The sequence below is a fragment of the Pituophis catenifer genome, unplaced genomic scaffold (genome assembly GCF_029215685.1).
Source record: "Pituophis catenifer annectens isolate HBS135680 unplaced genomic scaffold, rPitCat1.0.hap2 SCAF_2, whole genome shotgun sequence".
In the NCBI taxonomy this organism is placed as follows: Eukaryota; Metazoa; Chordata; class Lepidosauria; order Squamata; family Colubridae; genus Pituophis; species Pituophis catenifer.
The window spans coordinates 97,261,413-97,283,224 of record NW_027256882.1 but is presented as its reverse complement, the minus strand read 5'-3'; the positions used below and the strand labels follow the sequence as shown (position 1 = coordinate 97,283,224).

Sequence of the window (21,812 nt, the reverse complement as noted above, 5' to 3'; positions counted from 1 at the left end):
CTCAATCATCCTGGTCATTGTTGTCCCAGAGGTGCTTTTTCCAACTTTTGAAAATCTTGATGTTTTTTTTTTTCTTTGAAAACATTTTGCTTCTCATCTAAGATGAGAACTTCTTGGATTAGAAATAAAATATTTTCAAAAAAAAAAAAAAACCCAAGAAAGTCCAGTTGCTTTTTGGAAAAAGCACCTTTGGGGGGGGGGGTTAAATTATCCTTAGCTCTACCAGTGTTAAAGTAGTCTTTTCTTTGTTATTTTGATAGTCTAGCAGAAGCCTCAAGATGTATAAAGTGTTTGCACTCTGCAGGCCTTAATTTTGGAGGCAAAATAAGCAGTGGTGAAATGCAAATTTCTTTACTACTGGTTCTGTGGGTGTAGCATGGTGGGCGTAGTGTGGCTTGGTAGGCATGGCAGGGGAAGGATACTGCAAAATCTCCATTCTCTCCCCACTCTGGGGCCAGCCAGAGATGGTATTTGCCGGTTCTCCGAACTACTCAAAAGTTCTGTTACTGGTTCTCCAGAACCTGTCAGAACCTGCTGAATTTCACCCCTGAAAATAAAGTGAAAGTAAGGTATTAATAGTCAGAGAGACATTTTGGGGTTTTTGGGGCTATTCCATTCTGATCCTCAACAGCTTCTGCCAATATTCTAATACTCCCTAAAAATTGGACAGTTGTTTTAGTCACTTCCTCAGTTCCCTTCTTTTACTCATTGGTGATTGAATTGAATTTAAAGGAGACTTCCTTCGATTCATTAGAACATAGAATAATAGAGTTTGAGGTTTTCAATCCAACCTCGTGCTCGAGCAGAAGAGTCTATACCATTTCAGACAAATGTCCAGTCTCTTTTTGAAAGCCTCAAGTGATGGAGCAGCCACAATTTCTGAAGGCAAGCTGTTCCATGGGTTGATTGTCTCATCAGTAAGAAATTTCTCCTTAGTTCTAGTTGTATGGAGGCTATCACTGTCAGTGATTCCATGGAATTGCACAGCAACACTGAAACATACAATTGTTAGTATTGTGAAGTCAAGAAGTAAAACATATTTGGGAATAAGTGGACTACAGAACAAATGGTCCAGCACTGAGCAGGTAGTCATACAAAGAAAAATAGTTTATTGGCAGTTCCTTGTATAACATACAGTGTAAGTTATATGTAAATATTAAAAAAATAGAGCAAATAGATGAATCTGTGTATCTTGGGCGAATATTTAAAGAGAGGCAAATGAATAGGAAAATGTTAAGACATAGAGGTAGTGCTAGAAACATAGCAGGTATTATGCCATCTGTTGTGAGGAATGAATGTTTATTGAAAAAGGCAAAAGTGACTGTTTATTAAAGCATGCTTTTGTTGTATGAAAGTGAGAACTGGGTACAATGCAGTAAAAAAGAAGAAATCCAGAGTGTATGAGTGCTGAGTAAATGTGGACTGAGCACAAAAATGAGTGACCAGACCGGAAGATGTTTGATGAAATTATTTGGTTATGTAGAGAGAATGAATGAGGACTGAATTGTAAAACAAATATATGAAGGAGGCTGAGAAATGTGTGCTTGGATGGAATTTATAAGATCATGAAACAGAGAAAAATAAAAAGCTTAAGAAACAAAAGCCAGTGTATGAAATGGTCTGTAGATACAGTGTAGTGTAAGCAAGAGAGATTTGTAAGAAGAGAAAGTTAGGAAAAAGTGTGGTGAATGGTGCTGCTGTAAACTAGATTTAGTTATGCTTAGTTCATGTATTTCAGTTTACTATTCTGCTCTGCTTCAGACAGGGAAGGCGGTGCAGAGACTGGTGAGGATGGCAGAGAAGATAATTGGCAGTTTACTTCCTTCTATCCAGTACATATAGCGTATAAGCATTGCTTGACCAGGGTCTGCAGTATTGTCAGGGATCATCCTCTTCATGATCTGTTTTCCTTGCTACCTTCTGGGAGGAGGCTTTGCAGTATCCAAAGCAGAACAACTAGATTCAGTCACAGTTTTGTTCCATATAGTATCAACCTTGTGAACTCACAAGTTTCCTCTTTCTGCTATTTATCCAAAATGGACAGTGATTTAGATATAGATGATAGATAGATAGATAGATAGATAGATAGATAGATAGATAGATAGATGATAGACAGACAGACAGACAGACAGACTGATAGAGATAGAGATAGATAGATAGAGATAGAGATAGAGATAGAGATAGAGATAGAGATAGAGATAGAGATAGAGATAGAGATAGAGATAGAGATGATAGAGATGATAGAGATAGAGATAGATAGATATAGATAGCATTTGTATGTACGGATGTAGGTATGTGTGTGTGTATATATGTATGTATATATGTATGTATGTATGTATTATGTATTACAAACTATTTTAAAATACGAGTTCCAGGTATATTAGTAAAAAAAGAAGCAGTATGTCTGCTTCTTTTTTTACATATATATGTATGTATATAGCATCTGTATATGTTTATTATGTACGTGTACACTTTTGAGAGCAGGCAACAGAAGTTCATTTTTAAGGTAAGCCAGTATGCCCACAGTAAAAAATAACAATAAAGGTTATCTATTATATCAGTGGTTCTCAACCTTCCTAATGCCGCGACCCTTTAATACAGTTCCTTATGTTGTGGTGACCCCCAACCAGGGGTGGGTTCTAAATTTCTTTTACTACCGGTTCTGTGGGCGTGGCTTATTTTGTGGGCGTGGCTTGGAGGTCATGTGACCGAGTGGGCGTGGCTAGCTGGTCATGTGACCGGGTGGCCATGGCTATGTGTATAGGGACTACTCAGAGGGCTGAAAAAAAGTCATTTCTGACAGGTCCTCGCACTTTTGACTGGTCCTCACACTTATGACCATCCTCACATTTATGCCTGTGCAGCATTCTTAACAACCATGTCACTCATTTCACAACTGCTTCTCTTCAACATGGTATAAGATAGGGCAAAAAACGTAAAATGTGAGGACAGTCGTAAATTCGAGGACTGGTCAAAAGTGCGAGGACCAGTCAAAAATAACTTTTTCAGCCCTCTGAGTAGTCCCTGTGCACAAAAGGACTACCCAGAGGGCTGAAAAATGTGATTTCTGACAGGTCCTCGCACTTTTGACCGGTCTTCGCAGTTATGACTGGTCATCATTTATGCCCATTGTAGCATTCTTAACAACCATGTCACTCATTTCACAACTGCTTCTCTTCACCATGGTGACAAGATAGGGCAAAAACGTAAAATGTGAGGACAGTCGTAAGTTCAAGGACTGGTCAAAAGTGCGAGGACCAGTCAAAAATAACTTTTTCAGCCCTCTGAGTAGTCCATATGCACAAAAGGACTACCCAGAGGGCTGAAAAAAGTGATTTCTGACAGGTCCTCGCACTTTTGACCGGTCTTCGCACTTATGACTGGTCATCATTTATGCCCATTGTAGCATTCTTAACAACCATGTCACTCATTTCACAACTGCTTCACTTCACCATGGTGACAAGATAGGGCAAAAACGTAAAATGTGAGAACAGTCGTAAGTTCGAGGACTGGTCAAAAGTGTGAGGACCAGTCAAAAATCACTTTTTCAGCCCTCTGAGTAGTCCATATGCATAAAAGGATACAGCAATATAGAGGGATGAAGGAAGGGAAGGGAAATTAGAATAGGAGTGAAGGTAAGAGAGGGAGGAAGAGAGGAGGAGAAGGAGAAAGAGGAAGTAGGGAGAAGAAGAAGAGGGGGGGAAGAGAAAGTAAGTAAGAAAGAAAAGACAAAGGTGGTAGGTTTGAGGAGAAAGATTGCTGTACAATAAAAAAGATGAAAGGGAAGAAAGCCAACCCCAAACAAATATAAAGATATTAAGATAAAGAATGAATTGTTAAACTTTAAAGAATAAAAGAGAACAAATAGGAATAAATAACAATAATTAGAAACACACATACAAACATACAACATATTTTCTTTGAACAGAGTATTTGGCCGGTCCACAAATTTAAACAGTTGTAGGAGGTTAGCAGCCACCCCTTTCCTAGAAGAATGAAAGAATGAACCCCGCGGCAAGAATTTAAAGTTTTTTTCCCTCTAGCCATCAGCTGGGACTCCGGAGCAGCAATAGATTGGGAGTGGGTGGGGTAAGCGACCGGCGACCGGGCGATCCAACAGAGGCAGAGGGTGAGTGAAGGCGGGGGGGGCGAGAGAGGGCTTTGGCGACCCCTGGGAAATGGCCGTTCGACCCCCAAAGGGGTCGCGACCCCCAGGTTGAGAACCACTGTATTATATTCATAAATTTATTTGTCAAGCATACATAAGATAACAGATAAAAGTATAAACATAATTTGAATGCATGAAAAGAGTAAGAGTAAAAAGGAATATTAGGACAGGGACAGAAGGCACGCTGGTGAAATTATGCACGCCCCTTACAGACCTCTTAGGAATGGGGTAAGGTCAACAGTAGACAGTTTAAGGTTAAAGTTTTGGGGGTTTGGGGATGTTGTTTACCCCAAAATGAGTAGTATTTTTTTTTTAATGTATCTATGCATTTTAATCAATATTTTATTTTTAGCCTTGCGAGGTGGCCCTGGCCAGAACAACCAGGAGGACTAGTTCTATTTTATTATAAAGTTACATTAACAGAATCTTGCAAATCTCAAAGTACACCTCTCCCTCCTCACTTTTACTGTCCTGTAAACTACAGAGGGCCCGTTTTGTTATGCTTTTGCCACCCATCCTCTTTCAGATTCAAATTTTATCAGACTGTTACTTCTGCTGCGGTTCTTACTCATATCTCACTCCCAGATACACTCACAGGATTATCACATCCGGAAGATTTGTAAATTTTCATTTCTAAGCCTTCATGAGAACTCATATGAAAATGTTGACAATAAGCAGGATTTAATAATTCTGCATGATTGTGCTACTTCTTTTTTAAAAAATAGTGCATAGCCCTTGACAGATCCCTGAATATGAGGCCATTGAAGCCACAAGTATTTTAAAAAATGGAAAAAATACAGGTAGTCCTCAACTTACAACCATTCATTTAGTGACCGTTGAAAGATACAATGGTACTGGAAGAAATGATTTACGATTATTTATCACATGACTGTTGCAGCATCCCCATGGTCACATGATCAAAATTGGGACACTTGGTAACTGGCATGTATTTATGACGGTTACAGTGTCCTGGGGCCATGTGATCACCTTATGTGACTTTCTGACAAGCAAAGTCAACGAGGAAGCCAGATTCACTTAACAACAGTGTTACTAACTTAACAACTGTGGCGATTCACTTAATAACTGTGGCAAGAAAGGTCATAAAATGGGGCAAAACTCACTTAACAACTGTCTTGCTTAGCAGCAGAAATGTTGGACTCAATTGTGGTCGTAAGATGAGCACTACCTGTTCTTGGCCTATATTTAGGGATTCATCAAGGGCTTTGTAAGTGAGAAAACTGTTTTGGTGCAAGAAAGTCTAGTAAGTAAAAAAGTGGGTTTTGATTCCCTCATTATATGTTCTCATTTATTTAATAAGTGCATTCTTCCAGTTTGCTAACATCAGTTTAATATAACTCACAATTATTTAATATATCTAGCTAAGCCCTCAGGAAGAATATGAAAGAAGGAAGCATCAATTTCCTGTCAATTCTAGTCGGGAAGTGCATCCGCTATGAATCTTAACTAACTGCACATGTGCAGGCCTTTGTCCTTATGCATTGTCAGAGAAAATTATTATTCATTTCAGCAAAAGTTCCCTGAACAGCTTAATGATCTCTTGGTGCTTTCATCCATATCCACTTTACAAACTGGAAGATTTATGTTTCCTCTTCTAAACACTTCACAAGTAGCCATTTCTCCACAGACTTAGGACAGCCTACCAAATTATGGAGTATAGGTATAGGTATCATCCCAACCATAATTTTTGTTTGGGGTTAATAAGAGTTGTAATTCCACATTCTTCATAAGAGTTTATTGTGCCGTATCTAGTCTGAGTTTACAGAACATCAGAACTTCCAGCAAGTCACTACTTTCATTTACGGCTGCTTGGATACTATAGTCTGAACCAGTGGTGGGTTGCCCCCGGATCGCACCGGTTCTATAGAAACGGAAGTAAAACTGGCAGGAGGCTCCGCCCACTGACCCCGATGTCATCCAAATTCTTCTGCACTTGCGCAGAAGAGCACGCACACGCATGCGCGAAGCGAGCAAGCAAGCGCGGCCCTGTTGCAAACCAGTAGTAAAGGTAAGTAGAACCCACCCCTGCTCTGAACTAATTAGTAGCTTCCTCCTCATCCCCCCCCTCCTCCTCCTCCTCCTCTTCTTCTTCTTTATCATCATCATCCCAGTTGATCCAAGAAGTATCCTTGAAGTCCATGGAATGTGGGAATGATAGTGGGAGACAGGATAAAAGAGAGGCAGCCAAGGGAATGATTAGATAAAAGGCAGCTGAGCCTAGGGCGGGAATGTGGGCAGTGCTAGTTTTGAGGCTGTAAAGGGGATGGGGGGGGAATACTTTCAGACTTGCAAGATTATGTTAATGTAACTTTAGAATAAAATAGAATTAGCTCATCTGGTCATGGTTCCTGTCTGATTTACCTCCCCAAACCCCCAAACCCTTAACCTTAAACTGTCTACTGTTGACCTCACCCCATTCCTAAGAGGTCTTTAAGAGGCGTGCATAAGTGCACCAACGTGCCTACCGTCCCTGTCCTTATATTCCTTTTTACTTACTCTTTTCATGTATTCAAATTATGTTTGTACTTTTACTTGTTATCTTATATATGCTTGACAAATAAACTTATGATTATGATTATAAGGCTGACATATTCATTGGCCACCATATTTTCCCCAACTCTTCTGCCAGCACACCCTGTAGGCACCTTGTCTGTTTTAGACCGGTCTCTGTAACGCCTACCCTATTTTCTTTTCAACGCTGTGTCAATGGCCCAGTACTGCAAGTGTTCCTTTGGTTAAAATAATAAGTTATAATATCTTCCAATGTAGGCATTCCGGAACAAATCTGCAACATGGCAAAGAATGCTACTTTTTTTTTAAAATAAACCCATAGTGGAATGAAGAAACTACCTGTTTCTTTTGCTTTAAGCATTTAGGATTAAAGCAATAGCAGTCCAATAAAGGAAACAGGAAAAAAAGAGAGATCGGCCTTAATGAGCAGAGAACATGGGAAGTGGGATGGGAAGGCATCCATGTGTGCAAATATCTGAGAATGCAAAGGAAAAGCAGGGCAACTGGTGAGGGGGGGAACTATCCCTAAATGAAGGAGGACATTGGTAGACCTGCCCGTAGAGTGGCCAACCCAAAAGCCTTCCCTTCCCTGAATGGGTGGGAATGGAAAGAAGCAGGAGAATGACCCCTCAGGTCCTGCAGTGGCCATAGTTCAATTGGCACACTATTGCGAAATTATGAAGATCTGCCATGGATTGATCCCTGGCGTATAAATTTGTGTTTTTAATCTTTTTAAATGTAAGTTAATATTTCCCCCCTTTCTCCTTCCTGCATTTCTGACACGAGACAAGACGAGATGGATTTAACAGATTCAGGAGAAAACCTGAGCAACAGTCACAGCCTAGCACAGCAGTGGCAAACCTATGGCACGCGTGCCAGAGGTGGCACACAGAGCCCTCTCTGTGGGCACATGCACCATTGCCCCAGCTCTGTTTTGGGTCTCTGCTGTGCATGCCTGCATGCCTCCCGCTGGCCAGCTGGTCTTTGGGTCTTTGCCATGCATGCCTAGGGCGCAAGTGTGCCTGTACAGGCGCACATGCAGGGGCCCACATGCATGTGCCCACGACCTTGCAGTTTGGACGGGGTGCAGGTACATGCATGGGTTGTGCGTGCATGCACGGGGCACACATGCACATGCACCCACACCTTACAGTTTGGGCATGCGCATGCACTTCGGGCACTCGGTGCCTAAAAGGTTTGCCATCACTGGCCTAGCATATCTAAAGTCAGGTTTTTCCCCCTTAACTGATGTCTCACACGCTTGTCCCCTACATGACACTGATCTTTGGATCACTATAGAGAGCAATATTCCTGTTTCTTGGAGGGAAAAGTTTAGGAAAGAGCTGGGAGCTAGACCAGGAGCAAAACCTAATTTGTGATCCAGTGTGGAAGAACTGCAGTTGTGTGGTGTGTTGCTTTGGCAGAACTGTGTGTGGGAAGCTTGTAAAACACTGTTCTATTTCTGAAAGTAGCTCCTTTATTTTATTCTTTTTTACCTTTGGGAGAGATGAATAATGGTGTCATGAAGAAACAAAGGAAAAGCTTTACCCATTTCCAGACTTCTCGCTCATGCTAATTAAACACTCTGCTGCTTTGCTGAAGGGAACGCCCCCACTTTGAATTTTCAGAAACAAGTCAAAACGAATCCCCCAAACCACAGCCCCACAGGCTCCAGGCATTCCTTTCCCATTGGCCTCACCATTTCATGTGCCATCTGTGCTGCATTTGGGAGATGAGTTTGGTGAGAGAAATCTGGTCGCCATCTTTCTGGCCACTCAGGCCTGCTAAAGGTGGTTTAAGTGACCTCTTGGCATTGCTGCCAAGTAGAAGGCATTGAAGACTTTTCTGCATGGCAGCCTTCTGTGTAGAATATACCCTTTATGCCTTTTCCCCACACTGCAGCCCTTAAGCTATTTGGCTGCCAGATGTAAACCAGCTGGAAATGAGGCTGCCGTAAGAAATCTCTTTTTGCATTTCAACCCCTTCTTCCACTTTGGTTATAATGATGGCCACAGCTTTGGTTAACCCAACAGTCAATTAGTGGACATTCCTGCTTCTTCATCCATCTCACCCTATCAGAAAATCAGTTGCAATTGCTAGCCTTGCTACAGATAAATCCTATATAGGACATGTGTGTTTGCAATGGGATAATGAAGAGCACACTTGAACAATTTCTCCAAAAATAGCAAATATGGTCTGCTGCATTTTGTGGTTATCATGTCTGCTTCAAATGCAAAGCAACTCCCAGCAGGAGCAACTTTTTACTAAATGTATTGGGGTTGTTTTGTTTTTTTTTTAATTCCTGAGCTACCCACTTTACTGCCTTTTTAATGAACCAGCTCATCAGTGGACTTTTTTCATCGTTCCTGCTGTTATTTGTGGTAGAATTTCATTCCAGCGTCTAAATAACCCAAATGACTAAATGATGCACAATCATTTAAATCACTAAATGACTGCATTTCTCTGAGGCCCCATAAAGTGAAAAAAAAGAAAACTCTAGCATTTCAACAATCCATTGATTGAGTGATTAAAAACAGCAACAGTACAGCAAAAAAAGTAAGTAGCTCAGAAAACAAAAATAATAGTGTTGTGGGTTTGGCATCACACACCCTTTATACACTAAAGGGCAACTACTGCAATGGCAGTTGCAAATCAGCAGAGTTTGGGACAGGGGCATCAGCAGGCAGAGTCAAACCTGCCCCCCTAAAAGTTGGCTTCAACCAAGTGGTTGGTTTTCCTGGGATATTTCCACAACACTGAATCTAGCCAGCAAAATTTAATTTACAGTAAGTTGTCTGGCTCCTGCTGGTTGGAACCTCTCATGATTTTTAAAAACATTGCTCATGGACAATGACTCATAGATCAAAACTGGCCTTTGTTAATACAAAACTGCACACCACTGCCATATACAGGAGAGACGACGGACAGTTGATCACAAATAATTACTGATATGTTCATTTCTTCTTAGAACAAGGTTGTCTTCAGTGGTGAAATTCAATTTTTTTTACTACCAGTTCTGTGGGCATGGCTTGGTGGGCGTGGTGTGGCTTGGTGGGCGTGGCTTGGTAGGTGTGGCAGGGGAAGGATACTGCAAAATCTTCATTCCCACCCCATTCCTGGGGGAAGGATATTGCAAAATCTCCATTCCCACCCCACTCTGGGACCAGCCAGAGGTGGTATTTGCCGGTTCTCTGAACTACTCAAAATTTCCGCTACCAGTTCTCCAGAACCTCTCAGAACCTGCTAGATTTCACCCCTGTCTTCAGATCTGAGAGAGGCCTGAGCCAAGCACCCTCTGTAAGATCCCTTGTGCTGTTGGTATCTCCAGTGCAGAGAGCATCAGACTAGGGAAAGAGTGAGGGTGGCCAAACGACATTTGGAACAGGAGGAATAAGATATTTTGTGTTTTTGCATTTTCAGAATTATATTTCCATCCAAACATATCACATTTTACTGATGTTCATTTAAATTTATAGATTTTCAGGTATTGCTTTAATCTAATGGCTAATTTTCATAGAAGAGCTGTTATGACATCTGGTGAACTGCACCACAAAAGATCTATTACACCACAACAACAATACATATTCTTTTTTTTTTTTTTTTTGCAAGCTATCCAGATTCTCAGCTGGATTCCACAAAATAGATATGAGAAAAGAGTAAACATCTTGCAACTGATTTTTCAAAGCTTGAGCCCAGTTCCCTAAAGCTGCAACAAGTAAGACTGCATTATATAAATGACAGTTTTATATAATAATTCATTGGCAATTGAGCAAATCAGCCTAGCTTGCTTTGCTGATTATTTAGTTGAAATTTTCAGAACTTATGGGAAATTACAAGGAGGAAAATATCTGAGGGGGCCTTGGGCTATTCTTTTGTTTTGCAATAAGGAAAGTTACAAAACTGCATCTGAGCGACAGCTGCACCCATACACATACAGATTGTGCTATTTACTCACACACTTACTGCTCCTACTCATTGCTTTCTAAAGTATTTTGGTACCTTGGGTACAAAATGCATTATATAAAGCTCAATTCAGTTTCACATGCTCTACACTAAACAGCATCCAGTTATGAAACATAATGCAGCCGTTCTAGTTTATATCTCCAGCCAATATGGTTTCCACAGTAGAAGGGTTTTGTCCCCTGAACAATCCCAAACTTTTCCTTTTGGAGACTTTTTCCTTCTGACATGCAACCTGCTTGATATTAATAGAAACCATCAAGCTGCTAAAAGAAAGGTTAGTAGGCTAATTCCCAAGGGGTCAACTGGGACCATTGCTTGAGCTTCTGGTTGTCAAATTTACAGAGGTGGGAATCATGAATTAGTCTCCTGGGAAGGGCAATAAAAGGCCAACTCACTGTTGTGCTATAATTTTTATATAGCTCTATTCAGGATATTTAAAATGTCCTGCAAGTAGGAGACTGATAGTCAAGGATCCTTGACTATCAGTCTAAAAGTAATAGGTAAAGTGGATGGTGATGAGAATGATATATTGGGGGTTCATTTTTGTTTCAATGTGTCACCTATGACTATCACACAGAAACAGTTCAAGACCTGTTTTCCAGTGATTCAGAGCACAAGACATAAAAAATGGATTCCAGTTAAGGAAAGTCAAATGTGAATTCAACTGAATGTTGAATTTTCTGACAAGTAAGAGCAGCTTTAAAACATGGAACCGATTTCTCTGGAGAATGGTGGGTTTCCCCTCAATGGATGTGGTCAAACAGAGACTAGACACCCATCTGTCTGGGATGACTTAATTTAGATTCCTGCACTGAGCAGGCAAATGGACGTGGTGACCTCAATTCTCCTTTACAACTCCATGATTCCATAGTTTTATTAAAAATGCTGCAAATTGCTACATGATCTATGGTTTGGATACCGCTAAACACTGTCATTCATTTTGGTAAGCTTGTTTGTATCATCAGTAGATGCAAGTAGAGAAAGGCTTATGGTGCCACATAAATTGGCCCCGTGAAAGGCACAGGAATATTTTAATTGCTGTTAGCATCCCAGTAGTGGGAACAGAAAGAAAAGAACAGGTCTTGCAAAGTGTTAGAGGGGACAGAATTCTTTTGTGAAAGAAAGGACCAATCATTCAATATTTTGATGATTGTTTGAATTTGTGAAGACATTAATGCAAATCTTGGGCTTAATTATGAAGTTCAATGTAAAAGCAATTACAAGTTTTATGCCAAAAGAAAGGTTTTGATCTCCTTGCCTCGAATTGAGATCCACTGGTTAAAAATTTTCTAACAGAAGAGGAAATATTGCTTTTTTTAAAAAAAACTTGAGCATGTGTCAGCTTTCTTCTACAGTAGCTTATATAAAGAGCAAGTGGAAAATCACATTCAATAGATAAAAGCTTCTCTTTTTAGAAAGCGAAAATGAAGGCTGTCTAAATCTCACTGGGTCGCATCTCACAATCTGCTTGATGCGCTCAATCAACAGCAACAAAAGCTTACAATTTACTAAGACCCGGCTTCCAGTCAATACTCTTGATGAAGAGATTTATATAGAGCTAAGCTTGCAGGCTTTGGCACTGAAATGCTAACTTAGGGACTCTTGTTAATAGTAAGGTGGACTTCTTGTTTTCTAGTGCATGAACAATCAAAATAAGGGCCTTATCTGCCCGCATGTAGCAAAATGGGACTTCAGCTTTTCCATGAGGATATGTCAGGCACAAGGAACCTGAAGGGACATAAGGCAGCTGATCAGTGTGGTGTGTTTATTATTACTTGCCTGTTGACAGGCATTCTTGCCAGACTGATGCAATTCACTACAGAAAATACTAGATAAACACTGTGAAGAAGCTTTAGTGAGGATCACCTTTCAGCCACTTCCTCCTCACCAGTCATTCAAGACCAGTCAGCCTTTTCACTCTTCCTCTCAACTCAGCTCCAGATTCCACCACAGAATATTGTTCCTGTCAGATCTTAAAGGATGTGCTGGAAATAAATTTAAAAACATAAAATGTGACTGTAGCTCCCAGATCAGGAGGAATTGCTCCCCAACCAGTGGATTTATATGGCTGTTTCATGTTTTCTTTTTTTTTAAAGATTCTCTATCCCTCTTAACAGTGGGTGTTCGGTTATTTATTTATTTCTGCCAATCCCAAAAGCAGCAACTGAATCAAGAATCAAATCAATGAATTACATAATTTTGTTTGGACTGCCTAAATGTAAGAGTGTGTATTTGCATGTGTGATGGGTGCACAATTTGAGAAAGAACGGAACAGCTGGGTTTAAAGATGTTAGGAAGTAATGTATAGTTTCCAGGGAACGCATGGATGTGCCCCCACATTGATGAGACAGAACATTTATATAGTATCTGATTTAACGGTGGCATATTGTGATGCTGGAAAAACTGCAAAGAATTATAAGAAATTTGTGTTGTAGAAAAAATTAAGGAAGCAGAATTGTCTTAGTTTTCTTGTTATAGGGGGGGGGATGAGATTTTTAGATTTTTTTAAAAAAAGAACACTGTAAGCTTGCTTCATAATACAGACTGATAATGTTCCTTCAGTAATTATCACTTTGTCACACCTACTCATTTCCCCCTGTAGAGAGCTAGAAAGAGTAGTAAATGCAAATTTAAGAGGAGAGGCAGAACAAAGGAAGAATGTATTCAAATTTCCATGTTCCTTTTTCTTCATTGATATAAAATAAGGTTCAGCAGAAGAAAGATGAGAGATTTTAGCATCCATCCAGCAATTATTAACAATATTAATGCAGTGTTGCCTGTTCAGACTTGGTAGCCTACTTCTGCAGTGATTGCAAGAAAGAAGTCGCACAATCACCATTAACAGTAGCAAACTTGCAAGAGATAGCTTATTACCTTGACTCCTATTGTTAGGACAAATAAAATGCCTGCAGATAAAAGAATGTTCTGTACCTGGTAACGTTTTCCGACATAAACAAGTGGTAATTGCAGTTATGAAGAGAAGATAATGATGTTTCAGCATGAACTTTGCTATTTTACTAAATAACAGACAGTAGGTGTCCTATAATAGGATAGAACTAGGGGTTATATATTTTAGAACTAAGCACATTTCAATCTGCAAGATGTCCAATAGATTGGTGCCAATAGAAGAGAATATTTGTGGCTCAGGGTTAAACTGTGGGGTCTTTGATGATCTCTGAGCTTGGTTGTTTTCTTGTAAATGTTTCATTACCCAACTAGGTAACATCATCGGTGCTAGCATGACATTAACTAGTCTAGTAATGAAACTTCTGCAAGAAAACAACCAAGCTCAGAGAGCACTAAGGACACCACAATCCAGATTAGTGAAACTAGCCTGGCTAGGTGGCTCAGTGACTAAGACACTGAGCTTGTCAATCAGAAAGGTCAGCAGTTCGGCGGTTCAATCCCTTGTACAGGTCTCCTCCTGAGCAGGGGGTTGGACTAGATGACCTCCAAGGTCCTTTCCAACTCTATTACTGTTTAAAATGAGGTTCATATAAAGATGAGTTGATGGATTTCTGAATTGAACTGCAAAGCTCTGAGGTTCTTTCAACCAAAATGCAATTCTTTTCAAAATGCCCCAAATCAATTTTGGAATCTGGACCTTCTCAAGAACCCTTTAAATAGGTTTACATTCCTGGTGGCAGATTGTAATTTTTGTTCTTTTCTGACAGCTTCATTTGCCATGATTTATTTATTGATCTTACTTCATGGTCCTTTCCCCTCCCCCATTTCCCATTTTCCACTTTAGTCCATTCATTTGTGCTCTGCTCCTCCTCCTGAAATTGTTACATTTAAAGCCATTGTGGATCTTGCATTAGGATATAACACATATTACAATAGTTTCCTTAGGTAGCACCATCTTTCCACCTACCCTCTTGTAATTTCAGGCCTCATTTTTTTGTTTAGATATTATCCTGAACCAAGTTCTGTATTCTCCCTTCAGATTTTTTTTTGTTGGTATCTGTGTGTACATATTAATAATTTATCATTTTAATTATCCATGTCTTACGCTTAATGGAGTACACTTTAACAGGTTATTATTTAAATTATTTATTTAGCATTAAACCAATCTATGATGTTGACAAAACCACATAATGCTTCTAGATGAAAAAAATAGAGTGATAGACTAGACCTTTAAGTCTGATCTCCTCCTTGATGCTGGAATCCAAATTAAAGCAAGCATCCCTGAAAACGTCTAAACCAGATCAGCCTTCACCACCTATTTTGGGTTATTATGGGGTAAGAAGGATTAATGCAAAATTATTGATGGCTTTATCCATGTCCAACTGAGTGTCTCCCCGCCCCCGCAAAAAAGATGGCTCACTCAGTATATGCCACTCCATCTTAAATCGGCAGCTCCTGCTAGTGTGAGCCAGCCCCTCCCTCGGCCAACAAGTCTTTTTGTGAAGAAAGCAACCACAGACCTGAACACTCACAATAAAAGATCCAATGGTAGACATGCAGTGGAGAGCATTTGGCTAGATGGATGAAAGCTTAGAGGAGTCCTCTGGTCCAGGGGTTGAACTCTGGAAGTTGAAGTCCACAAGTCTTAAAGTTGCTAAGGTTGGAGATCCCTGCTCTGGTCTGGGTTTACTGCTGCATGGGGAAGGAGTTTATAACCTGAGTAGTTCCCCCATAGCAGGCAGAATCTAGAGTGGGCTCAAAAGTATTTCTATCCTGCCTTCATTGTTTATCAGACCCTAGCTCACGGAGTATCTATGCCTATCAAGTCTCAGATTTTTCATATGTCGTTTTTCTGTCATCTGGCCAGTTCATTATTTGTCACTATGTTAATAAGAGAGCCAGTTTGGTTTAGTGGTTAAGGCACCAGGCTTAGAAAGCAAGAATTCTGCCTTAGCCATAAAAGCCAGCTGGGTGACTTTGGGCCAGTCATTCTCTCTCAGCCCTACCCACCTCACAGTGTTGTTGTTGTGTGGAAAATAGGAGGAGAAAGATGTATTGGATATATTTGCTGCCTTAAGTTATTTTTAAAAACAATAAAGGTAGGAAATAGATTATTTAAATTAAACTTACCTTGATATAAGTGATCTTCTCTGAGTCCAGACATGACCTGCTATCTCTGCCTCCTGAGTTCTTTACTAATAAATTTTAATTTCTCAGTCCTCTAATTAGACACATTTTTTTTCCCAGTTCAACAGTCTCCTGAATAATTTGCAGATGCATTTTAGCCTTTAGTCACTCAACCACATGCTTGATAGTAAGGGAAGCGCTGCTCCCTCTTCTCACCCCCAAATCAATCCCCCTGTATCAATTCTTTCCTAGCATCAAAGTACAGTTTAGGGCAGTGGTTCTCAACCTTCCTAATGCCGCGACCCTTTAATACAGTTCCTCATGTTGTGGTGACGCCCAACCATAAAATTGTTCCTAAAGCCATTGAAAATATGTGTTTTCCGATGGTCTTAGGTGACGCTTGTGAAAGGGTTGTTCGACCCCCCCAAAGGGGTCGCGACCCACAGGTTGAGAACCACTGGTTTAGGGTCTGCTTTTAAAAAAATCAAGAAATTGTCTACAATGAAGAAGGAAAAGGCCATATTTTTTTAAAAAAAAATCACCTTTCTAATATCTTAAAGAATTTCCTTTCACTCTTGCACAGTTTCATTCATCTGTCTGAAATTTGGCTGAGTTCATGTGCAAAGAAAAGATTATTGCAGTTGTTCATATCACAGATCTTTCATTGGTGGGGGTGAGGGAAGGAGAGGGGGAGAGAAGCAGCTCTTTTAGATGTGACCTTTTTACCCTCCGTTTTTCTCGCTGGTCTGTGTACATTTTCAGCTGCCTTTTGCTGTTCATTGTGCACAATCTGGCCCTGTCTCTTGGGCTTCCTCTCACCTGGATGGCAGCTGTGCTTTCTAGGCAGTCCTCTGTGACATAGCCGAAGCCTGAGGCGCTACTTGACTAAGAATTGTGTCTCTCTCTCTCTGCTTATTCGTCTCCAGACAAACGGAATCCGCTTCACTGCTGATGCATCCCTTTCCCTTTAGAGGCTTCTATCGCTGTCTTAAATTAATCTGTTTTGCGACATTTAAAAATAAGATTAGTAAATATAGATGCTTTGTTTTCCGGAGCCAATGGTAAACCATCTTGAAGGGAAAGAAAGCCTTTTGGATGATTAGGGGAGTAATCTTCTTTTACTGACCATTATCCTTTCTTTAAGAAAATATAAAAACCCTAATACAGGGGTGTCAAACTTGATTTCATTCCACATAAGGGTTGTGTTTGACCTCAGGGGGATGGGGTGGGTGTGGCCAGGGTGGGCATGGCCATCTTGACATCATGCGCCACCAGTGGCGGCCCGAGCACTCTGCCAGCAAAAATGGGCTCCCAAGCCCATTTTGGCTGTGATGGCTTCCTGCAACCCTCTGCCAATGAAAATGGAGTCAGGAGGGCTGCCTGCCCTAATAGATCAAACCTCTCAGTTTGCAAAATGGAAAAGAGGAGATCAAAGCCTTTGAAGCTTTCTTCGAAGGATCTCAATGATTTGTCTACCTAAAAAACCTGACTGGCAGTGACTCTCTAGATTGCCTTTCCTTAAGTCAGGTCTCCAAACTTGGCAACTTTAAGACTTGTGGACTTCAACTCCCAGAATTCCCCAGCCAACATGCCAAGTTGCCAAGTTTGGACACCTCTGTCTTATAGCATCTCACAGATGTATTGGACTACAGCAGGGGTGAAATCCAGCAGGTTCTGACAGGTTCTGGAGAACCGGTAGTAGAAATTTTGAGCAGTTCTGAGAACCGGTAGCGGAAATTTTGAGTATTAGGAGAACCGGCAAATACCACCTCTGGCTGGCCCCACAGTGGGGTGGGAATGGAGATTTTGCAATATCCTTCCCCCAGGAGCGAGGAGGGAATGGGGATTTTGCAATATCCTTCCCCCAGGAATGGGGAGGGAATGGGGATTTTGCAGTATCCTTCTCCTGCCATGCCCACCAAGCCACACCATGCCCACCAAGTCATGCCCACAGAACCGGTAGTAAAAAAAAATTGGATTTCACCACTGGACTACAGCTCCTACCAACCCCAGTCAGAAAATTAATGGTTGCTTGGCATAGAGGTGTTTAACTGGAGATAGCAGAGATTCAAAATGAGCCTTTTTGCACTGGAAGTCAAACTTCCCATCAGGAGGCGTGAGGATTGAAGCAATGTTTCTCAGGCCAGACACAACCATTATGAATTATTTTGTAAACACTGAGCAAATGTTTTAACCCTGATCAAAAATTCCTTGATACAAAAGGTGGGAGAAAAAAGCCTAGAAAAGACAAACAAAAGTCTCCGTTTCTGCAGAAATGGACAGACTCACTTTGAAACTCAAGGATAAAAGTGAAACTAAGTACTACAAAATCTGGGGAAAATTTTATGATCGGATAGATAACAAAAGGGTAGCCAAGACAAATGTATAGTGTTAGAGCAAAAATAATAGACGTTATTATAGATAAATGTATGTTTATCTATAATATGATTAAGAGATAAATAAATATACAGAAATAAGGGGAAAAGTATTAATATCATATCATATTATGCATAAATAGTGAACAAAGCTTAAGAACTATATGTTGATATGAGTACTAATATTATTGTAAAGTGACGGAAGATGTTTGGAACCAGTGATGTCATATCTATGTCCAATGTTTTTTTAATTTTGCATTATTAATAAAAAAACTTTTTTTTTAAAAAAAAAAGTCTCTGTTTCTGCATTCTGCAGTAGGCAAATCTCCATATGTTTCTTCTTTTTGGTCCGCCCTAAATCACTTATCTAATCACTATGTGTCTCTGCTGTAAGCCACTTTCTTAATATGGACTTAAGTATCTGGAGTATTAAGATTTATTGCCATGTCTGGTAATGAACTCTGACAGTTGACTGATTCCCCACTGCTGAATCAAAATAAAATCCAAGGGTAGGTCATCACAAAACTATCATAGTATGTCATTTTCCCTCTCCCCTTGCCAATCTCTTTCCTACCTCAGTTATTTCGTTCCCATTCACTGCCAGCCAGCTGACTTTTTCCCAAGACAAGGAGTATCAAAACTGAGCAGCTTGAGAACACTTGAGTCTTGCGGGGCAAAGTAAGGGAGGAAACGCTACTTTAACTCCAAGTGAAGTTATGGGAGATTCCATTTATATTATTCGTAGATTAGAGACAAGACAAAAGCAGTATCAAGGCATTACTGCAGAAAAACTCATTGCAAGGACAAATTAGTGCTATGGTTAGAGGCAAGTGAGGAAAGATCTTCAGCCAGTGCATATTTCTATAATGCTGGGGGGAGGGGAGAGAAGTCTATGGATGTTTTCATTCTTGAGACTTAAAGTAGCTCTTTAAAGCTAGCTTTCTAATGCAAATGTAAAACTTACATTGCCAGAATGCTTATTCACACTACAAATGTTCTCTTGTTTTTCTGCCACATTATCAAGAATATTGCAGTAGAGATTCAGCGGTGATGTGTGAAAACACCCTTCATTTTACCTTCTTTAAAAGGTACGGGAGAAACCAAAAAAAGAGCATGTTTTCACATACAAGAAGGCAGAAAGGTGATGGTTCCAAAGGCTATTCTCATTAGAACAAATAATTTCAAAAGTTTGGATGATTTAGCAAATTGGATATTGAACTGAGTCACAATCAAATAAAAAGTTCCTTTGGAGTAGCAAGAATTAAATAGTTGGCTGCTTTTTAATTCCCCCGCAGAATAAAATATTTCTGTTTCTTATGCCATAAAAAATTGAGAAAAGACAATGTCAGATCACAGTTATTCTGCATGAACCTAAGGCAGAAGATTTTCCTCCCCATGTCTTCAATGCAGCACCAAAAACTCCTATCGAATTGAAAAACTTAATGTGACAGACAAAGTTAAATATTGAAGCTAAGGAGAATAAATACATTACTTGTCTTCAGTTAAAGGTCAGTATCTATAACATCTACCTATTGTAGGATGTTAGTATTGTAGCTGGTCAGATTGTATTGAATCTGGCATTTATTGTCCACCTCTTGAATCCTTCCCAAAGACCTGGGATAGGCAAATGTAATTGTTTAATGGTGTTAAAGATATTGTGGCAGGATGTAAGCTGTTCCAAGTAAAGCTTCTTTTTGCAATTGATTGATGATGATTTTTGTCAATGCCTCTGGTGTTCGAGTGGTGCTCCAGATGTTTTAGCATTGCACCCAAAGCACCTATTGCTATTGGTACTACCTTTGATAAAAACCTAACAAATAACTTAAATGAATAAATAATTGTGCGTTCAAGAAAAACATTAAATGAATGACTGGGTAACATTCAAATTTTCTGCATTTAAACCAAACAAGTGACAACCTGAATGAAATTAATGCAAATTTAGTTTTGATCCTCATCCCACCCCTTTTCTATGCAATGTAGCTTTCAACACATGCTGCTCTTCAACAATGAAAAACAGTTTCCTGGTATTGATTCTACTATGGCACAAAGACCAGTATTTTTTTTCCAAATGATAAAAGAAACATATATTTTGGAAAAGTCATACCAAGAAGTTATGTGCTTGGGAAATCTGGGAATAAAACTATACTTTGTTTAAAAGGGTGCACCCTGCAGAAAAATAATACTAGCATCATATTTTCTGTCCCATTATTAATCCCTATCCTGCAGTTTTCGCCTCTGTACCCAGCCGATGCCAGGGACCTGATTTTCTTCCATGCTAATAAGTGGCATAGACCAATGGTTTCCAATTTTTGCAGTTTGGCAGCCCGTAGGATGGGAGAGGCCCATGCAAGCTGGTGCACATGTGTGTGTTGGCCCACTGCTTGTGTGAATAGGGCATGCATGCATGCACTGGTCAGCTGCTTGCGCGGCCCAGTTCTGAACAGGCCACAACCCAGCAGTGGGCTGCTACCCTGGAGTTGGGGACCCCTGGCGTAGGCTAATACCTCTTGAAGCTCTTCTTACACAGATTCAATAAATAGAAGAAAATACTATTAAATACTGATGTGGCCTGGAAATGAAATAAAGGCAACAGTATTAGGGGCAGACAGCACTTACCGCGAGCAGAAAGTTTTTTGGTGTTTATTATCTTGGCAGCATATTCTTGTCCTGACAGCACTTTCACACATCTTCTGACAATGGAGAAAGCACCTCTGCAGGAATGAAAACAAAATATATGTGAGAAGTTTGGTCAAACAGTGGTATACCTAGCATATTTGCCACCTAGAGCTGTTCCTTTTATAACAGCCCCCTCCTGCTTCCCAAGAGCCAGTTTCGTGTAATGGTTAACATGTCAGAAACCAGGAATTTTGGTGTTCTTGTCCTGCCTTAGTCACAAAGCCAGCTGGATGACTTGAACCAGTCAGTTCTTTCAGCCTCAAAAAGCAGAAATGCTGCCCAGAAGACAACCCGTTATAGGGCTTTCCTGGTAGCAGCCAACACCTTAAATTGTACTCAAAACACTGGGAACTATTTCAACTCCTGCTGCAGTAGTATAATGTGGTAGTATTGAGACTGGCCAAAAAGTCTACAGGAAAGCCCCATGTAGAATGAATTACAGTAACTTGTTTTGGAGATGACAAGAGCATGTGTGGCCGTCCTCAGAGCATCCTGTTTCAGGTATGGGCACAACTGATGAGCCAGTCAAAATGAGGCAAAAGCTCTCCTTGTCTTGGCTTCTACCTGCTCCTTGATCAGAAGCCATAAGTCCAGGAGGAGCTCAACTGCATGAACCTGCCCTTTATGGGAGTCGACAACCCTATCAAAAACCAAACATGATAATCTGTATTTCCATTTTAATAGTGGGATCTTCAAGAAATAATGCCACTGTTTGGACAAGTCCCTGCAGTTTCCTTGGCAAGGTTTTTTGGAAGTGATTTTTCATTTCCTAAGGCTGAGATAGAGAACTGGCCCAAACTCCTGCATCTGCTTACATGCCTAAAGTGGGACTAGAAGTTATGTCTCCTAGTTTGTAGCCTGGTATCTTAATCACTACATCAAACTGACTCTCTGGCACTACAGGTAGTCCTCAATTTATGACCAGTCACTTAATGATCATTGTAAGACCTATGCCCAAAGACAGAGTGAGAGCCAATCAAGTCCAGTTCTTTATTACTTTACACCTAATAGACAGAATCTTGCCAGACTAAAGCCATAACTTTCTGACATAATAGATATGCGCTGGC

At 40.3% G+C, this 21,812-nt stretch overlaps 1 protein-coding gene across 3 annotated transcripts in view; it reads right to left on the bottom strand.

Moving 5' to 3' along the window:
• The window catches only part of CAMK2A (calcium/calmodulin dependent protein kinase II alpha), a 150,752-nt gene that overhangs the window by 94,320 nt on the left and 34,620 nt on the right, over positions 1-21,812 (bottom strand). For all 3 annotated transcript variants that reach the window (XM_070937226.1, XM_070937225.1, XM_070937227.1), the window contains exon 2: positions 20,686-20,780. In XM_070937226.1, the coding sequence (XP_070793327.1) occupies positions 20,686-20,780 (95 nt within the window). The remainder of the gene's footprint in view (positions 1-20,685; positions 20,781-21,812) is intronic.